At 43.4% G+C, this 20,904-nt stretch overlaps 2 protein-coding genes across 4 annotated transcripts; one reads left to right on the top strand and one right to left on the bottom strand.

Moving 5' to 3' along the window:
- Positions 1–1,951: 1,951 nt before the first annotated feature.
- On the bottom strand, positions 1,952–9,264 carry LOC118399404 (transmembrane protein 79-like). Its single transcript, XM_035795469.2, has 5 exons — positions 9,085–9,264; positions 7,685–8,561; positions 6,786–6,980; positions 6,328–6,556; positions 1,952–3,415 (listed from the first exon to the last, which is right to left on the bottom strand). The coding sequence occupies exons 2-5, from the start codon at positions 8,376–8,378 to the stop codon at positions 3,223–3,225; spliced, it is 1,311 nt and encodes a 436-aa protein (XP_035651362.1). The 5' UTR covers positions 8,379–8,561; positions 9,085–9,264; the 3' UTR covers positions 1,952–3,222.
- Positions 9,265–11,780: 2,516 nt separating this feature from the next.
- LOC118399405 (leukotriene B4 receptor 1-like) lies at positions 11,781–20,158 on the top strand. Of its 3 annotated transcripts, none has more exons than XM_035795470.2 (5): positions 11,781–12,530; positions 13,289–13,397; positions 13,625–13,759; positions 16,213–16,402; positions 17,181–20,158. In XM_035795470.2, the coding sequence occupies exon 5, from the start codon at positions 18,634–18,636 to the stop codon at positions 19,519–19,521; it is 888 nt and encodes a 295-aa protein (XP_035651363.1). In that variant the 5' UTR covers positions 11,781–12,530; positions 13,289–13,397; positions 13,625–13,759; positions 16,213–16,402; positions 17,181–18,633; the 3' UTR covers positions 19,522–20,158. The 3 variants fall into 3 exon arrangements, with proteins under 3 accessions (XP_035651363.1, XP_052328039.1, XP_052328040.1); XM_052472079.1 differs by lacking the exon at positions 11,781–12,530 and adding an exon at positions 13,135–13,210; XM_052472080.1 differs by lacking the exons at positions 11,781–12,530; positions 13,289–13,397; positions 13,625–13,759; positions 16,213–16,402 and adding an exon at positions 16,446–16,544.
- The last annotated feature ends 746 nt before the right edge of the window (positions 20,159–20,904 follow it).

A 20,904-nucleotide genomic window follows, 5' to 3' on the forward strand; every position in this document is an offset into this window, starting at 1 on the left:
GTCTAAAACTTTGAAAATACACTGCTGCCATCTAGTGGTCAAAATCTAAATTGCACCTGGGATGGAATGATACATTATGGCCTTTCTCTTGCATTTTAAAGATGATGGTACAACAAATACAAAAGAACGGTTGTTTTTGTCTTTGTATTATCTTTTACCAGATCTGTGTTATTCACCTACATTTCTTTCACATTTCCACAAACTTCAAGTGTTTCCTTTCAAATGGTACCAAGAATATGCATTTCTTTGCTTCAGGAACCGAGCTACAGGCAGTTAGATTTGGGTATGTAATTTTTTGGCAAAAATAACCGCAAAACACCAGTCTCAACGTCAACAGTGAAGAAGCGACTCCGGGATGCTGGCCTTCTAGGCAGAGTTCCTCTGTCCAGTGTCTGTGTTCTTTTGCCCTTCTTAATATTTGATTTTATTGGCCAGTCTGTGATATTTTTTTTTTCTTTGCAACTCTGCCTAGAAGGCCAGCATCCCGGAGTCGCCTTTTCACTGTTGATGTTGAGACTTGTGTTTTGCGGGTACTATTTAATGAAGCTGCCAGTTGAGGACTTATGAGGTGTCACTAATGCACTTGTCCTCTTGCTCAGTTGTGCACTCTTTCTATTCTGGTTAGAGACAGTTTGCGCTGTTCTGTGAAGGGAGTAGTACACAGCGTTGTACGAGATCTTCAGTTTCTTGGAAATTTCTCGCATGGAATAGCCTTAATTTCTCAGAACAAGAATAGACTGATAAGTTTCAGAAGAAAGGTCTGTTTCTGGCCATTTTGAGCCTGTAATCGAACCCACAAATGCTGATGCTCCAGATACTTAACTAGTCTAAAGGAGGACAGTTTTATTGCTTCTTTAATTCATAACAGTTTCAGCTGCGCTAACATAATTGCAAAAGGCTTTTCTAATGATCAATTAGCCTTTTAAAATGATAAACTTGGATTAGCTAACACAACGTGCCATTGGAACACAGGAGTGATGGTTGCCGATAATGGGCCTCTATCCCGATGTAGAAAAAAACATTCAGCTGTTTCCAGCTACAATAGTCATTTACAACATTGTCTACACTGTGTTTCTGATCAATTTGATGGACAAAAAAGTTGCATTTCTTTAAAAAACAAGGACATTTCTAAGTGACCCCAAACTTTTGAACGGTAGTTTTTAAAATGTTTATTCCCAGCTCCCGTCCCTGTAAAAGGACTTTTGCCTTTTGGTAGGACGTCATTGTAAATAGGAATTTGTTCTTAACCATCTTAAAAGGTTAAATAAATAAAAATGTTGAACTTCCATCCTCTCAGGCCAGGGGCACAATGTATTGATTTATGGTTGGATCAGAATCACTTATCATTGGCCAGTATTGAGAATGAAGTAAAACCACAAGTCCAAATCCCCATCCATGGATAATTAAGGAAAGGGCCAATTTTATCTAGATAGCCATCGGAGGACAACGAGATGCAACAATTCAAGTTTGACTTCTGTCAATGACATTTGTTTTCTGATGCGATTGGTCTGAAGCCAAATCCAAACTGGCTTCCCTTAACACTTTTGTTTTGGCGCAAGGAGCATTCACAGCTGAGCTCACTCAGTTTAGTTCAACACTGATTGGCTATTATTTTATACTTTTATCAAGGGGGGCAAATGCTTGTTGACTTCCCTTGCATTCAGTGCTGTGGGCTGCAACAATGCCATGCTCTGTTTGACCAGACAGCATCATATGCTACACATACTGAGAGGGGTGCTGTTTCGTACGCTTTCTCCAGTGACATACATTCAGCCTCTTGCAAATCGAAGGAAATGTATGAAACACTGACACTAAAGACATGTTATTTTGTATGTTTTTCTTGGTTAATTCCTTGGGGAAGCCTGGCTTCCCTTGGCATCCATGAACACACACCACTGCTTTTGAACTAGTTACTGGCAATCCTTTGGCTTCATGATGTCATGACAAAATGCAAGATTAGTAGCTACTTTATTATGTGAATCACATCATTCCATTAAGATAGTGTAAACATTGAAAAATAATGCCCAAAAGAAATACAACGATTATGAGCTGTCTGCCATATACAAGCAGGACAATGTATGTGCATTGGTTATGGTACTGTACAGACATTAACATAACGAATTCTTAAATAGCTGTCAATTATCAACGTATTCTTCATTCCCATTCATTGTGGGAGTAGTAAATGTTGTACTATTGTAGAAATGAAATGCATGTAAACATGGCACAGTTGAAGAAATAATAAAATATCCACATTGATTTTATGTTATATGCATTCAAAAAAGTCAACTCCGCCCTAGGTTTATACTTCAATGTTGGCACTTAAGTCTTCATACATTTTAATAACTTGGGGAAGACCACCCCCTTCAGGATGTACTGTATAGTGCTGACTAGTCATGTCGTCATAGCTCATTATGAAACCTTCCAGTGAAGCTCTGGACCATCCTTCACCAAAGCCATGAGATTAGAATAAAACACAATTCTAGTTAGTAAGGATATACTGCACAAAGTTGTGTTTTAGGCAACAAACAGAGGAAAACAGACGGGGAAGAACAACCTGGGCTTGTCCAATAATATATATTTTTTAACGGTAATTTTCCTTTGATACATTAAAACATTTTTTTTTTAACGTTTTGTGCCTAATGAACACAACCCAGGCCTTACATGTCTTATTTTATGGATGGTCCATTCCTCTTTGGCTTATGTACGGCATAAGACACTTTATATCACAATCATTCTACTACAGGTAACTTCATTGGGGTGGCTAACTGTTACTAGCCCCACGTCATCTTAATGCGTTGTCCAGCTCTCCATAAACCATTGTTCAATGTGATCCAATATGTTCCAGGTGAAGGACATGAAATCCAAGCTGAGGAACTAAATTCTTCTCCCTCGCTCCTTCCAAACAAATATCATGACAATGAGTGGGTGCCAACAATTTAACTATTCACTCAAATGATTCAGTAGGGCAAAACACTGAGGAACTCGTGTGTTATATTGTTGAGAACAGACTTGCATCTCAGCATGTAAAGTAAGGAATACATTTCTATCTGCAAGGTTGCACAACGTTTGCCTAAGGAACGTGCCTCTGATCTTTCAGAAGGCAAAGTGTACATATGATACTGTATAAGTTACATGGTAATATCTAATCCTTTCAGGTCTACGCGTCTAGGGACTGGGGGTGCATTTAATCTTCAGGATTGGGCGCATCTACTCCTCTTCCTCCTAGCCCCACCAACTCTGCCTGGGAGGTGGGGTGGTGGTGGGCGGGGCCACATCAAAGACAGCCCCTTCACTGACTGACGAGCACACAAAGTAGAGGTTGGCCCCCAACATGACCAGTATGGGCAGGAAGGAGAGGCCGAAGCCCAAACCCCTCACGGTGCTGCCTAGGGTCACACACACCCAGTAGATCAGCCTGTAGGGTGAGAGATCACAACAAGATCAGCGAATTGGGTCACACAAACCCAGTAGATCAGCCTATAGAAGAAGTGACATTGGGTGAGTTTGTTTTGCATGGTCCATGGAGATAATATACGGAGAAGGTATGTGAACACGTACAGTACCAGTTAAAGGTTTGGACACACCTACTCATTCAAGGATTTCTTTATTTTGACTATTTTCTACATTGTAGAATAGTGAAGACATCAAAACTATGAAATAACACATATGGAATCATGTAGTAACCAACAACAAAAAAAAAGTGTTAAAAAAAATAGTGTAAGTAGCCACCCGTTGCCTTGACAGCTTTGCACACTCTTGGCATTCTCTCAAACAACTTCATGAGGAATGCTTTTCCAACAGTCTTGAAGGAGTTCCCACATATGTGGAGCACTTGTTGGCTGCTTTTCCTTCACTCTGCAGTCCAAACCATCTCAAATTGGGTTGATGTCGGGTGATTGTGGAGGCAGGGTCATCGGATGCAGCACTCCATCACTCTCCTTCTTGGTCAAATAGCCCTTACACAGCCTGGAGGTGAGTTTCACATCATTGTCCTGTTAAAAATGAATGATAGTCCCACTAAACACAAACGGGAAGGCGCATCACTACAGAATGCTGTGGTAGCCATGCTGGTATAAGTGTGCCTTGAATTCTAAATAAATCAGGGTGTCACCAGCAAAACACCATCACACCTCCATGCTTCACGGTGGGAACCACATTTGCAGAGATCATCCGTTCACCTGCTCTGTGTCTCAAATTTGGACTCATCAGACCAAAGGACAAATTTCCACCTGTCTAATGTCCATTACTCATGTTTCTTAGCCTAAAGCAAGTCTCTTCTTATTGGTGTCCTTTAGTAGTGGTTTCTTTGCAGAAATTCAATAATAATGGCCTGAGTCATGCCATCTCCTCTGAACTGTTGATGTTGAGATGTGTCTGTTACTTGAACTCTGTGAAGCATTTATTTGGGCTGCAATCTGAGGTGCAGTTAATCTCATCCTCTGCAGCAGAGGTAACTCTGGGGTCTTCCTTTCCTGTGGCTGTCCTCTTGAGAGCCAGTTTCATCATAGCGCTTGATGGTTTTTGCGACTGCACTTGTGAGGATTGTTCAGGATTGACTGACCTTCAGGTCTTCAAATAATGATGGACTGTTGTTTCTCTTTGCTTATTTGAGCTGTTCTTGCCCCAATATGGACTTTGTCTTTTCACAAATATGACTGTCTTGTCACAACACAACTGATTGGCTCAAACTCATTAGGGAAAGAAATTCCACAAATTAACTTAAGGCACACCTGTTAATTGAAATGCATTCCAGGTGACTACCTCATGAAGCAGGTTGAGATAATGCCAAGAGTGTGCAAAGCTGTCAAGGCAAAGGGTGGCTACTTTGAAGAATCTCATATTTTGATTTGTTTAACGCTTCTTTGGTTACTACATGATTCCATGTGTTATTAGATCGTTTGGATGTCTTCACTATTATTCTACAATGTATAAAACAGTAGAAATAAAGGAAAACCCTGGAATAAGTAAGTGTGTCCAAACTTTGACTGCTCCTATAAGTGTTTACAAACATCATTAGGTTAGAAAAGACAAGGATAACAATGTCGGGTGAAAGTATGGATCGGTGATAAGCAACGTTCCCTCTGGGACTGGCACCCAGAATAAATATTAGCCCACAGAGAGAAGCATGAGATGAACTTCACTCTAGAGTAGTGGTCACCTACTGGTCAATCCAAGGCATTCCTAGTCAAACATTTCAGGAAAAAAAAAAAAAAAAACGCACCATTTCATGGTGTCTAAAGGTTCAAATCAATTGCACTATAGGCCTACCGCTGGCCAATCGGATGGCTCAGATTACAGTTTCTGCAGTAACGTAGCAGGCAAAAAAAGAAAGCTACCGCAAAGTTTATACTGTGGGATTTAAAAAAAAATATGCAAAACCATGACTAGAGAGAGACTCAACACATAGAGCTGCTGTTTTTTTTATGAGTGAGTTCATGTTTAAATTCTTACTCAGCACTGTCAAACACTTGTAAGCCATAAAATGCACATTCTTCCCATTTCCACTCAGTGCTCCAACAAGCACCGCAGCAGCAATGAATGAGTAGGAAAGTGTACCTATAGGCTTGCGTTGTTGTTATTATTATTCGCAGATTGGGGCATTTTTAGTATCGAGAAATATTTCACTTTCTCTGTTCATAGGAGTAACATGAATTTATGCATGAAGCAGAAATGATGCGGTGCGACTCGAGCTTTGCCATCAGCTAGAAGAATGTGTCCCTTTTTGGTCAGTCAGTGGAGGAAAGGGAGAGCAGAGGGATGTTGACAGGCGGACCCTCAGTCTGCTGCTCTCTCCCTCTGCTGACCATCAGACGTAGGCACAATCAGCCCAGTAAAATACAAATAAAAAAGCTAATTATTTAGTTGTGCCTTTACAAGTAATACAACTGATATATTACATGTGTTATCATATAGCCTACCTCAAATTTTAAAATATACTTTAATTTTTTTTTTTAAATGGCCTGAACAACAATGCATTGGCAGGGCAACTCATTGCTTCAGTACTCTTTAATTGGTTAATGTTACACAGGCGTACATTTAAGTCATGTGTAAAAAATTATCTGAGTGGCATTTTGACTCAGAAAGTGATCTTGACTCAGAAAAGTTTGGTGACCACTGTTCTAGAGTTTTCCCTGTTAAAACTATAAACGTTTCCCTTTACTGTGGTAGTTGTGATCTAATCAACGGAATATTAGCCACTTTCAATGCAACATACTGAAACAAAAAACTTTGCAAGAGATTTCATTGTAATAAACATACAACGCAGAACGCACTGCTACCACTGAGACTAAGTAGTGAACACACACACAGGCAGTCACAGGCACTCACCTGCCGAAGGCAAAGACGATGGTGAGCAGGGGCACCATCTTGAGCAGGTCCTGGCTGATGTAGGTGGCCATGACGGCCAGCTGCAGGAAGTAGAGTAGGAAGAGGGAGAGCGAGTCGCCCACGTAGTGCCGGTGGACTGCCACCTCCCGGCTCTCCTCCCCCACCTTGGCCTCATAGAGGGGTGTTAGGGCGCCGTAGCGCAGCCGCGCCAACCCCTGCACCAGCACACCTGGAAGAGGGGGTGGGAGGGGAGGGAGGAGAAGAGATGGGTGGAGGGAAGAGGAAGACAGTGCAAGGGGGGGGGGGACCAAGAAAGAGGAAGATTGGGAGAGTACCAAAAAAGTGATACAAACATTAGCATTGCCCAGAGTAAAGTAGTAACACACATTTAGTCTATTCAATAATCTCTAATAGGTGATAACATATCACAGCCCAACCCTAATAGTCCACAGTCTTACCTAGCATAATGGGTATGACAGCAAAGAAGGAGCAGCGCAGTGTGTACACCAGCCTGAGAGGGGCGCTGTCCAGGAGTGGGGCATCAAAGGGCAAAAGGGCATAGCCGCCCCACACAAGTAGAGGGAAGAGAACAGCTGCAGCACCAATGCCCAGGCCAAGTTTCAGAACATCCCCACAACTACCACCACACATATCTAAATAACAGAGAAATCTGGGTTCAATAAAACTACAGCCAAACCTGGGGAAAATTGTGTTTGTAAAATACAATAACTCAAAGTATTAATTTAAAAAAATGAAACAGCCATCTTTTTGGTCGATGACGATAGGAAGTATATGTAGATTTCTTATTATGCTGCCTCAAATTTTACATGACAATTTTCATACCAATTTCTCACAACAGGAAAGAGATTCATTTTTACATTTTATTCACTTAGCTGACACTCATATCCAGAGCGACTTTCATCTTCATATAGCAAGGTGGGACAACCACATATCACAGTAAGTACTTTTTCCCACAATAAAGTAGCTATCAGGGGTGAGGAGAGGGTGCTGTGGGATTATTTCAGATACTCTTTTGAAGAGTTAGTTTTTCAGATGTTTTCGGGAGATGGGCAGGAACTCTGTTGTCCTAGCTTCAGGGGGAAGCTGGTTCCACCATTGAGGTGTCATTAGAGCTAAAAACATGTCTAATCAGAGGGGAAAAGATCAGAAAACGATTATGTAACCTACATTTTTTTAGAATCCAGTTGTGTTGATATACCATTTATTGAACATTTTACATGATGACAAATGTTTTTTTTTCTTCATAGGAATGTACTTGAATCCCTACACTGATTAGAACTTAAATGGAACTGACCCCAATTAGTATTAATGGTATTGGTCCAGCACTGGTACATACGTGTGTAGTTGTCCGGCTCCTCTGTCCACTGTGGGTAGTAGAGTACTGGTGGGGCCGTTGGTGTCTGGGGCTCTAAGAAAGGTCTCTTCTCAGTATCCATCTCTCCATATTTGCTATTTTCGAGTGGGAATTCCTCCCGGTTGCTAGATGGACGAACTATCACTGTCGGAGTGAAGACCTGCGCAACCTTCTCTGGCATCCAATTCACTGGGCCTTCCTCCGCCTCTTCTTCATCATCTGCAAGCGAACCATCCATTTCCTCACCTTGGCCTCCCTCCAACTCATCTCTCCATCTCTCTCCCTCTGGCATGCTCTCTCTCCATTTTGCCTTTTGCTCACTCTCTGGCTGGCTCTCCTGTCCCTCCAGAAGCTCTGTGCTCCCTCCTATTCTCTCTGCCTCCCTCTCCTCCTCATCTTCAGCTCCCTCGCTCTCGGACACCACACCTCCTTTCTCCCCCTCTCCGTCTCCCAGCCACAGCAAAGTGCTAGGCTCCAAGGCAGCGGAGCTGGTTTCCTTTTTCGCCTCTTGCTTCTTCTCTTGCTCCTCTTCCCCCTTCTCTTTTTCCATCCCCCTGTGCTCTAGGCCCTGTTGTTCCGTTCCAGGTGTTTGAGGTCCTGCAGCAGTAGACCCACTAGTTTTAGAAGGCCCTCCGGCTCTGTCTTCATCTGGATTTAATGTCAGGTGCATGGACATCACTGTTTCTCACCTGTCTCTCTCTATCTGTATGATATTCCTGTCTGGGCTGTGCAATTATTGGCCAGTGTGTCTTCCTGCAAAGTGACTATTTACTTTTCAGTTTCAAGATTTACAATTATATTCCATAAAACAAGTTGGTGCCAAACCTCATTATCATAAGGTCAAGTTCTATTCATTCACCTGAAAGGGAAGAGTGATAAAACAATGGTTTGCAGGCACACAGTAAAACAATCCATTTGATAAGCTAATGAGCTGAGAGTCATCAGTGAGCATTGAACTTTGAATCTTTAAAATGGATGAAGTGTACCTTCCTCTACGGAATGCGATTTATCAACATTCTAAAGCCCACTGCACGCACGAGAGACATATTGATTTATATTCTACTACTAGTAGCCTACCAATGAGATGCAGTTCTTTAATAATGAAAAACCCATTCCTACTTTAATATAGGCGTAGTACGGAAACGGATTACTTTAAAAATAAGCTATGTCGCAATAACTTGTTTTGTGGGTCTGGTTTAGAGTATCTGATTTTGCGACAACATTGCGTTCTCCGTTTCCGCACTATGTCCATATCGCAAAAACGTTTTTGTGGGTCTCTGGTCTCCAGATACTGGACCTTATCCTACCTATCCAGTGCCATTAAATCCATGACATAAGGAACTTTGAACTGATGTACTTAGTCGTAGTTAAGACTGACTTACCCGACGTCTAGGCTGCATGCTGCTCCATAAGATTAAAACAGTAAAAACATGGAATTGGCCCAGGAAGTGTTTTTCAGATTTGTGTCGTAATGTGAAACTCGAGTATGGTTGAGTTGTTTGACAGGTGCGGCAAGGTAAATCGTTGCAGGAAAGTTTTTGTGGTTAATCATATCATGTGATAACTCCACCCACGATGACGTTTCGTTTTGTAGTAGGCCACAGTGCACATTTTTTTTATTTATTATTATTATTATTTTTTTAAACAATGGCGATGCCTCTCATAATTAGGCTGTATTGGCTACCCATAATTGTATTATAGCACTGCCTATTTCATTGTCTAAATACATATTAAATACATGCTCTCAAAATAGGTTTTCCTCGCATTTATAATAATTACACTATTCAAACATAGATTTTCATAAATCGCAGGAAGGTTTATTACTATACCGCTCGTCACTAGTCTATCGACAGTCTACTGTACAAGGAGGAGACTGTCCCACTGCGCTCCTGTAATACATACTGGGACGGCAGGGAGCCTGGTGGTTAAAGAGCGTTGGACTATTAACTGAAATCAGTTAACCCACTGTTCATAGGCCGTCATTGAAAATGTGTTCGTGACTTACCAAGTCAAATAAAGGTCAAATAAAAAAAATACTGACGTGCTGCACGTTTGCCTCCACGGCGAAACGGAACAATTGTATTTTTATTTAAACAGGGAGTCATATTGAGATTAAACATCTATTTTACAAGAGAGCCCTGTATACATTACAATAAAAACAGAATAATACAACACACACATGTGTGTATAAAACAATATAATTCAGCACACAATGACAAAATAAACACTATTTTGAAAAACGTTTCAAAGAGCGAATCATATTCGTTCATGTACTTCTTATTAGCCAATAGTAGACGCCATGCCTTCATCAAAGGTGGTCTCCTTCTGAAACTTGCATCTGTTACAGTGATCTATAAATCTGTTGTCATGTTTGCTTGCCACGATGGAGCATCATATTCCATATTATTAGAAATCTTGTAAAATTAACAGATTTATGCATTTGTGATATATTTTTGATTAGAAACTGGGTGGTTCGAGCCCTGAATGCTGATTGGCCTACAGCCGTGGTATATCAGACTGTATACCACAGGTATGACAAAACATTTAGTTTTACTGCTCTAATTACGTTGGTAACCAGTTTATAATAACAATAAGGCTCCTCGGGGGTTTGTGATATATGGCCAATATACCACACCTAAGAGTTGTGCATAAGAACAGCCCTTAGCAGTGGTATATTGGTCATATACCACACCTCCTCGGGCCTTATTGCTTATTTACCTCATAGACCTTAGGATGGGTAGCCTGTTTAGAGAAGTCAACTCTGGCACTATTCTAACTTCGTCTGCACACATTGGTGGAATTTACAGGTTGATACCCATCTGCATGTGCTCTATGGCAATTCTGGAAACTGATGATGTTTTTTTCAAGCTAGCTAGCTACTATTTTAGCTAATCACAAGTGCAGTACGTGGTTAGCTAGCTAGCTAGCAATGTCAATAGTTGTGGCTAGCTATCGTACATTCAAGCTGAAATAGCCAGGCTAACAATACGGAGAAGAGTGGTGTTTTGGTGCACAAAGCAGAGGGTGCAGCGAAAGTGAGCGAGGAGAGGGTGTGGCCCACAGTTGACTGCAACAACCATTGACAGCCAGCTAATGTTATAGACAGCAAGAGCAAGACATAATTATAAATTCACTATTCTATTGATGCCACATAGCTGGGAATACAGATATGCATCTGTTGGTCATAGATAACTTTACAAAACATTGGGCCTCAGGCTCTCGTTACGGTATTTTTGTGCATTCAAATTGTCATCGATAAAGTGCAATTGTGTTTGTTGTCTATAGTTTATGCCTGCCCATACCATAACCAAATTGCCAACATGGGGTACTCTGTTCACAACGTTGACATCAGCAAACCGCTTGTCGACACAACACCATACACGTGGTCTGCGGTTGTGAGGCCAGTTGGATGTCCTGTCAAATTATCTAAAATGATAATGCCACAGATGTCTCAAGTTTTCAAGGAGGGTGCAATTGGCATGTTGACTGCAGGAATGTCCACCAGACCTGTTGCCAGAGGATGTAATGTTAATTTCTCTACCGTGAAAAAACTACACATTTTAGAGTGGCCTTTTGACCCCCAGCACAAGGTGCACCTGTGTAATGATCATGCTGTTTAATCAGCTTCTTGAAATGTCACACAGATGGCTCGCTGAATGTCTCTTAAAGGTCACAGATTGAGTAAACATGTCATGTTGAAGGTTTTTACAAAGTTTGCCACAATTACAGTGTACATCTTTAGGTATGACAGGGACATAAATGAGAGGTGCTAGAGGTGCTTATCATTGAAGTAAGAGGATAACTACAGGGGTAGATATAGATTGAAAAACACGGTTGGTTACATTTAAATACTGCATAAACATCCTCTCTGTCCAATCTACTAGTCTATGAGCCTGGGAAGGATCCCACTGCTCTCACGTGGTGCGTCTGTCTGTTTGTGTGTGTGCCTTCCTGCCTGTGTGTGTGTGTGTGTGTGTGTTTCCCTCAAACCTTGTCTATGTGTATGAAGTAAATAACTTTTCTTTGCAGGGAGGGCAATGTAATGGTGCCCAAAGAGAGCCTGCCAACAAATGACTCCTTCCTCCCAGACCTGGACAAGCTAGACGTATGACACACAAACACCATGCACACTACGTCTCTTTCCTAACGTTTAAAAAAAAGAAGATAGCCCAAAAACATCCCCTAGCCTTTAACCCCTTAGCCGATTGCATGTCTGAAGGAACCAGATAGGTGTAAACAATATTGCCCGAAACTCCCTGTATCCCGTTGGAAGGCTAGGTGGAGCCGCCTCCATATTACTTACACCGGTCCAATAATTTCTGTTCTTCAAACACCAAAGGATTTGGGGCTCAGTGCAAGAAAATTGGAGTTGTTGTTGGACCAGGCATAACATTTCTCATTCAAGTGTCTCATTCTGACAGTTAATTTTATGTCCAGAAGGGGGAGATATTGGCTGAGGTTGATTTGGACCCAACTCCAGTGCCTCACTGTTCCGGTAAGGGTCGAAAACAAAGCATTTTGCCACAGTGCAGGTGCTCTGTGGGAACAAAAAAAAGGTGATTTATAAGTTCGCATACTATTATGGGTGTAAACCTGTATGACCAGAAATGTGGTCAGAGGATCAGACCAAGAAACGAGCGGTTCTCTGTCACTGACACACTTCCTTTTCACCGAACCGAGTTTCCTGTGTAGGGGCGGTTGCCATGGAGACGGTGAACAGCGGCATGGAGCCTACCGGCTGGAGAGCAATGTGAGGGTATGGTCAGACTTCTTGAGGAGCCACCTGCACCCTCACACACTCTGTCATCCACGAGTACAACCACGATGGGTGAGAGCAAATAGTAACAGACAAAAATAGTAACAGCCAAAGATGCACACCCAAAGAGTTGACGAGGTGGAGAACAGATAATGGACTTGAAATATTATTAAGAAAGTCACATACGCTACATTATTCTCAGTGCCTTTCTTAGGGTACATAGTCATATTGTGTGGCTGGGTCGACAATTATTTTACAGAGTACGTTATCCGCCTACCGTAGAGGTAAAAACATTAAAGACAGTGTTGTCCAATCAGACATCAGCCAAGGCGCAAACAAGCCCAGCCTCCTGCATATTCCCCCGCAACAACAGGTGTGGCAATTGTACTCAATGCCAGTACACCAAACGTATGACCGGGTCGAGACATACAAATCTACAGTACCATCCATTGTAATTCTCGCAATGTGATCTATGTGATTCGCTGCCTGTGCGGCTTATTTTACGTTGGAGTTACGCACTAGGTGGCAACATTGACCACAGCCTGAGTACCAACCTGTATGATCTACCAGGCTGTCTTCCATTAGCACCACCAGCTGAAGAGAGTTTTCTACCTAATTGTCTTCCCCATGCCCTATATGAACTTGTCCATTCCCTTTGTGATTATTCTGAAGGTCTTTTAATCTTGTCTAATAAAACGATGTATTGGTAAACGAGCTGTGCGCCTTTTCCTGTCCAATGATGTCCACACAGAGTGCGTTTCCCATATACCACAGCAGAACTAACTTGGAATTCTTAGGAAAATAACTTCATTTTGGCATTGTGTCGCTAGGGAGGCCCACAATCTGGAAGTGTTTGGCCAGGGGGAGGCTCTGCTCCAGGGCTCAGTGCTGGAGGATCTATAGGACAGACTCCACTTCTTCATAGAGGGCTACCTACAGGTAACTGACTGGTGATCCTCTACCATGATTCTCCATTACGGGTTATCACCAACCCTCATTCTGCAAAAGTACAAGACTGGAATATCTAAAAAAGAACCATATCCACCCAAATATACTTTGTTCTTTACAAAGGCCCCATTTGGTACAATCACTCCTTGAATGACTGATTTTAATCAGTTTGTCATCTCTTCTTTCTCCCTTCCTTCTGCCATCCCTCTCCCTCCCAGGGGTTCCAGGTGCTGTGTGACCTGGCCGATGGCTTCTCCGGCCTGGGTTCAAAGGTCACTGAGATGCTGCAGGACTCCTATGGGGGACGGGGCATCCTGAGCTGGGAACTTGCACCTGTTAGTCACCCAGACACAGTGAGTGACGAGGCAGGTTGTTTGCAGTGTATTTTCAGGCAGTTCCTCGGTTAGCGCTGTTTTTTTCGACAGGGTCATGTTCATCAGGGCACACAATGAAAAACGCTTTGCAACGGAAAATGAGCATTTCTTATTGGCCAAGTCCAGGTCATCCCTTCCTGTTTCAATCAGCTTTCTTCCGTTTGGTGCCTAATGAACATGACCCAGGTGTTTGGCATGTAATGCCATTGCTCTTATTCTCCGTAAGCTTGCAGATAGAAATGTCATTCATAGAGCTCAGCTGAGATCTGCGGTTGTCTTGTTTTTATTTCACAATTTGCTACAGATTTAATGGCTATAATGTAATAAGGTTGTCCGTCTCTTGTCGGGTGTTGTGAATAAGTACAGCTGCCAAAGCGCTCGTATAGTGCTATGACATTGTGTAGCTTTCCTCGTACCCTGATGAAGACGCTCTACCACCTGTTGAACTACTCCTTAGGCATGGTCCACATGGCCAATAACAGCTCATTCTTCTGCCTTTTGACCCTGAAAGGTGGGCTGGGCAGACGGCCCGCCCAACCCCCCTCCTTCTCCCACCTCAACTACGGCATGATTCAGACAGACACCACTCTCTTTCTCTCATCTATCATCAATCAAACGTATTTATAAAACCCTTCTTACATCAGCTGATGTCACAAAGTGCTGTACAGAAATCCAGCCTAAAACCCCAAACAAATGAGTGGATTTGGCTATTTCAGCCACACCCGTTGCTGACAGGTGTATAAAATTGAGCACACAGCCATGCTATTTCCATAGACAAACATTGGCAGTAGAATGGCCTTACTGAAAAACTCAGTGACTTTCAATGTGGCACCATCATAGGATACCACCTTTACAACAAGTCAGTTTGTTGAATTTCTGCCCTGCTAGAGCTGCACCTGTAAGTGCTGTTATTGTGAAGTGGAAACGTCTAGGAGCAATAACGGCTCAGCCGCGAAGTGGTAGGCCACACAAGCTCACAGAATGGGACCACCGAATGTTGAAGCGCGTACGAATCGTCTCAACACACTACTGAGTTCCAAACTGCCTCTGGAAGCAACGTCAGCACAAGAACTGTTCGTCGGGAGCCGTATGAAATAGGTTTCCATGGCCGAGCGGCTGCACACAAGCCTAAGATCACAATGTGCATTGCCAAGCGTCAGCTGGAGTGGTGTAAAGCTCGCCACCACTGGACTCTGGAACAGTGGAAACACCTTCTATGGAATAATGAATCACATTTCACCATCGAAGTCCGACGGACTAATCTGAGTTTGACGGATGACGGGGGAAATGCTACCTGCCCCAATGCATAGCGCCAACTGTAAAGTTTGGTGGATTAGGAATAATGGCCTGGGGCTATTATTCATGGTTCGGGCAAGGCCCCTTAGTGAAAGGAAATCTTAATGCTACAGCATACAATGACATTCTAGAGAATTCTGTGCTTCCAACTTTGTGGCAACAGTTTGGGGAAGGCCCTTTCCATTTTCAACATGACAATGTCCCTGTGGCCAAAGCGAGGCCCATACAGAAATGGTTTGAGATCGGTGTGGATGAACTTGACTGGCCTGCACAAAACCCTGACCCTATCGAACACCTTTGGGATGAATTGAAACGCCGACTGCGAGCCAGGCCCAATGGCCCAACATTCGTGCCTGACGTCAATAATGCTCTTGTGGCTGAAGGGAAGCAAGTCCGCGCTGCAAGGTTCCAACATCTAGTGGAAAGCCTTCCCAGAAGAGTGGAGGCTGTTATAGCTGCAAAGGATGGAACAACTCCATATTAATTTTGGAAATAGATGTTCGATGAGCAGGTGTGCACATACTTTTGGTCATGTAGTGTATATAGACTCGATTGAGCTGTAGTGCAAATGATTGACATCGCTCTCTCCCCTTGTTGCTTGAGAGGATTTTTTTTTGTATGCCACCCCTAAGATGTCCGACAACCCCAGAAATGTGTCTTTTTGTCTCCTCCATCCGTCACTCTGGTACCACTCCAGCTCTGTGCTGGCTCTGGCCCTGGACTCCCTCACTGTGCCCTACCGGCTGAGGTACAACAGCGCCTCCATGTGGGAATTTGCCGAAGCACTGGCCGTGTCCGGGAGAAAGGAGAGTGCTGGGTGCTTTCTCTGACCAGATCTCTACTGTATGTCAGAAAATGCTGTATCCCAATGAGCCTAATCTGGTTAGTTAAAAACAAAAAGGTTTAATCAGGTACAAGTACTGGTTGGCTTCAGTTATCCCCCTCAAAGAAACCATTTGAAGGGATCGTCCAGGACACAAGATAATCATTATGTCTTCCCCACATAGCCTACTATAAATTTATCAGGTTTACTGTGTGTGTGAGACATTCAGGTTTTAGTCTGTTCTCTTCCGTTTGGTGCCTAATGAACATGACCGAGGTGTGTGTGTGTGTGCGCGTGTGTGTATGTTTCTCAGGTGGTGGCTGCGTACGGAGCCCTCCCCTTTCCTATGGCGCAGGGCAGCTCTCTCCCTGACACCCTGGGTGACTGCGCAAACACGTTGCTGTGGAAACCCCTATCGGCTTGCCCCGAGCAGGGCGACGGCCATGATTGACCGAAGCTGCACACAAGCTGCTCAAGGGTTTAGAGTTGCAGACTCTGGTTAGGTGAGTCAAAGAACATGGCTGTTATGTTACTATTGCGTTAGGGAATCAAGCCCCAGTAAACTGACCCCGCCCTTCCCACAGATATTCAGCCAGTCCCTGGGTCCCCAGGGCTTTCTGCAGAGTCAGGCCCCTCCATCCAACTGTGATTAAATCTAATCTTGATGTTTCTGGTCCATTTATCTGTGGTTTGTCCCGTATCTCTCACTCTCCGGATCTCTGTCTGCTCTTAACAAAGTCTGTCTCTATCTGACTCGGTCCATGCCTCTGTTTCTGCTATCAAGTTTTATTAGTGGTATGTACAGGATACACATGGTGTACACTTTCCAATGAAATGCTTACTTGCAGGTTCCTTCTCGACAATGCAACAACAATTATAAAATATACCAATATGAACATAACGTAAATGGCTCAGTCGAATGAAATATATATATATGTATATTTTTTTGTATAATATGGGAAGGCAAAATGTATAGTACAATATTTACACATGTATCAGGGAAGGGTGATTGGGGGGCAAGTGTTTTAAATTTGGTAGTAGTATAATAGTAAAGGCCATGTTGTCTGGCTACACAAGTGATTTGTATGTGGATATTCAACCCTTTGTCTTTCTGCCCTTCAGTCAGTTCTATTTCTCTCATTGTGCCCAGATCTCTGCCTCACAATATCTATCATATCTATCACTAAATAATCTATTTTTATGCCTCACTATGCTTGTACCCAACAGTCTCTCATTATTGGCAGGTCCTTCCCTCTAACATTATTTTATTCTCTTCCACAGCGAGGTCCCCTAGTCTCCTCCTCCCAGTGCACACCTCCCTGCACCTGTCTCCGGCCCTGGGCCCGTGGCTGTTGGAGCTGCAGCGTGGTGCCAGCGCCCTGGACCCCCGCCGCATCGCCCCCAGCTTCCTCTCCCGGGGTACTGAGCTGGCCGACTTTCAGGAGTCTCGGGAGCAACTCGGCCTCCTGGTTCGCTGTTACCGCGATGATAGCAGAGGCATGATGCGACGATCGATTGACTGACATCCACAAGAGTCATTTTCTCTTTTCCGTCTTCTGCATTGTTAGCCCAGAACGATTCTGCACACTCCATACCATCCGAATAGATGGGTCTCGATGGACCGCGACTGGAATTGACAGACCCACCCGTCCACATTGTATAGTCACCAGAGGATCAACTCGAGATCATACAGACTCACTTAGACTCGATAAGGATTGGGGATTCTGGTTGGAAACAATGGACTCACTGTTTGAGATGGTGACGGAGAACTGTTACGATAGAATATTGATGTTTTAATTGACAAAAGATAATAGTTGGACAGTGAAACTAAGTCCTTATGAAATAAGAGAGAAAATAGGGTGATGGAATAAGGAAAGGTCGATGAAGGGAGAATATGGTAGGCTACATATGAGAACTGATAGTCACTTCCCCCTCGAGTTTCAGAGTTTATTCACCATGTGCACAGGATACAACAGGTGTAAAACATTAGTGAAATTCTTACTTTGATCTCTTTCCCAACAATGCAGTGATAATATACTTTCAAAAAAAATAAACCACAAGAATGTAAGTGTGTGTACACATAAATGTTAATCATACAAATGTCCAGTTGTCAATAGTTTCCCATATTGGGATAACATAAGATGGCAATCATGGTAAATGTATGCTAGAATCTGTGGCAGTGAGGAAATTAAAAGTGCAATTATGTTTGAAATGTAGTGTTTCTATTCATGTCACTAGCTGGCAGCATTGAAGTATGGACATAACTTCACGGACAGGTAAGAAAAAGCTGTTCCTTTAAGCACCAGCAACACCGAGGTGGATTAAATCCATTACGCATTTAATCTCTGTAAAAAAGTTAAAATCATTAACATTAAGAATCATTTAATGGGGGCAAAACATATTTAAAGATCTGTGTGGCCGCCCCCTTACATCTACAAGCGGTGTTCAATGTTTTGCCTATAGCTTGAAACAATCTTCTCTGTCGTGTCTATTTGTGAGAATCGGGTTCGCTCCAGCCTGAATGACAAAATGGAAAGTATCTGTTAACCACACACCCACAGCTCATTCGGAGGAAGCTGGCCAGAAGCAGTTAACCCCTATCGCGTTTCATATCACCATGACAAGAGATCAAGAGAAGAGAAACTTGCGAGGATTTCAAAAACGAGAGACATAGAATTAGATGTCTAAAGTCTGTCTTCCAGATAGCTATTAGATCAATTATCTTTCACCGACTATGGACAACCTCAACTCCTCCAACACCTCCAGCTTGGACCCTACCTCCCCGGATTCGGGCCGCCTGATTTCGAGCATCGTCCTGGGGTTGTGCTGTGCGTTGGGCCTCCCTGGTAACATAGCTGTCCTGGTGTTCATCCTGCGCGGCTCGTCCCGACGCCCCAATTTTACCCTGTGCCTCATACTGAACCTGGCGTCCTCCGACATCTTATGCCTGGCCACTGTGCCCATGTGGATTTATTCTCTCCTGCACGGCTGGACTCTGGGCAGTGCCACCTGCAAGCTAGCCACCTTCCTGCTCTACCTCAGCCTGTACGCGAACGTGCTAACGGTCACTCTACTCGGTGTCCAGCGCTATCTCCAGGTGTTATACCCGCAAATGTGGAACCGGCTGGGGCGCAAGGGGAAGGCGGCGCTGGTCCTGGCCCTGTGGGGGCTCGCCTGCGCCCTGACTGCACCCGCCGTGACCACTCGCTATGTGGGTGATGGCGAGCTCAAGTGCCGGAGACACAGTGAATCCGATGCTGAAAGAGTAGCGGTCCTCATCTTGGAGACCTTTCTGGGGTTTGTGGTCCCATTCTTTGTGCTGGTCACGTCCTACTGCTGCCTCCACCGGCGGGTGAACCAGACGGCGCTGTTCAACAGCGCCAGGTTGACGCGGCTGGTCACCAGTGTGCTGGTCGCCTTCTTTGTCCTCTGGGTCCCCGTGCACATTGTCAACATGGTGGACATTGCCGGCATGGTGCTGCGGGCTTCCCGGCCAGAGGCGTCGGCAGTGCTGCTGCGCCACAGGAGCGCGGCAGCACGTGTCGTCCGGAGCTTCACCTTTGTCAACAGCTGCCTGGACCCCTTCCTGTACGCCTTCGCCTCACGGAGGAACTGGAAGTAGCCCAAGCGGGAAGCAGGCCACAAAGATCTGATGTCTGAAGTCGTCCTCTGCAGGTGCGACAAAAAGGGATGTGACTGGCATGCCAACCCATAACTCTAACCCTAACCCTACCCATAACCAACCCCCCCTAACCGTAACAAGTCCTTTCACCCCTGCTATTTGTCCTCAACAAAACCCACATTATTTGGTTGCTGAATCTGGGTCTGTATAGCCTGTACTTTCTGTGTATCCATAGATCGCCAAAGGGACTAATCTAGGCTACCCTATCTCCCTTCAAGCTTGACCACTGTTGGTGAAATCCAAAATTATATAGCTTCCGTGAACTTTCTCATGCATAAATAAATTGGTAATGTTTTCATGATTGACTAGATTTTTGGTTTCTCTTGCAGTACACGTACTTCTGCTTTGGTTCAGAGGAGCCCCAATTTCCCACTCTAAAAAATCAACTAGGGCATGTGTTTGATTAGCAAACTAGAAATATGTTTGCATTAAATTAATGAATCGTGTTTATGTTCATTGTTTGTTGTACACGACTCAAAGAAAATCCTGATGAATTAAATTAATTCATGTCAATCCAATGACAATGAGGTCCCTCAATACAATGACTCTGATATGGTTAGCTATTGAGCATGCTCCAAGCCCACCGGATGCACAAAAAGTTCGTAGGAGTGGGACGTTTCATGGACGAATAACCAGGACTTGCAAGAGTACTTTCACCTAATCGTTTGGCATCCTTGATATTAAGCGTAAGTAAATTCAGACATATCTTCATTAATTTATTTAGTTCAATAGGGTGAGTGATAAATAGTTATTCGACATTTTGAGACATTACTCAGGGGGTGTTTAAGTTACTGTCATTCTGAAGTTATTGCGCAACACGTATCCGCGGGCTCATATGTTGCGTTTCCTGCCTAAGAAATACATGTTCATGTATGACTGCGTCTCTCTACCGGCGCCTTGTGATGGCGCTTCAAGTTTTTCAGCTAGGAGCCAGGCTAAATAGCTTAACCAGAGGACCTTTTTTTCTGCCTCTGTAACATCACATTCGCTCATCAGTAGGATCTTTTCCTTTGTATTTGGTCTTCATTGGTCCGTCATAGAAATCATATTTGGCCTATAAAAAAAAAAACATTTTTCAATATTGAATCTATTTAATTAGGTGAAATATTGCATGTTGTTTTTCTGCTCTCTGGTCCTAATATATATATATACTGTTGAGTAACAATCTTCACATTTCAGTGTATGTAATTATAGATATTGTAATACTTATTCACAATAGAAATATTACTTCTGTTGTATAAACTTTAAATAATATCTCTTTTTACCAGATACATCAAAAATAAAGCAGTGTCCTCGTGCTCTGAGATTTGTATGCACCTCCTC

This window comes from Oncorhynchus keta, chromosome 20 (assembly GCF_023373465.1).
Source record: "Oncorhynchus keta strain PuntledgeMale-10-30-2019 chromosome 20, Oket_V2, whole genome shotgun sequence".
Taxonomy (NCBI): Eukaryota; Metazoa; Chordata; class Actinopteri; order Salmoniformes; family Salmonidae; genus Oncorhynchus; species Oncorhynchus keta.

Bases quoted from the DNA above. Each gene is read 5' to 3' on its own strand.
- LOC118399405 (XM_035795470.2), top strand. From the start codon at position 18,634: ATGGACAACCTCAACTCCTCCAACACCTCCAGCTTGGACCCTACCTCC.
- LOC118399404 (XM_035795469.2), bottom strand. From the start codon at position 8,378: ATGTCCATGCACCTGACATTAAATCCAGATGAAGACAGAGCCGGAGGG. The intron at 6,981-7,684 runs GTATGTACCAGT...TCTGTTATTTAG, and splicing joins GGAGCCGGACAACTACACAC to ATATGTGTGGTGGTAGTTGT. The intron at 6,557-6,785 runs GTAAGACTGTGG...CCCCTCTTCCAG, and splicing joins TGTCATACCCATTATGCTAG to GTGTGCTGGTGCAGGGGTTG.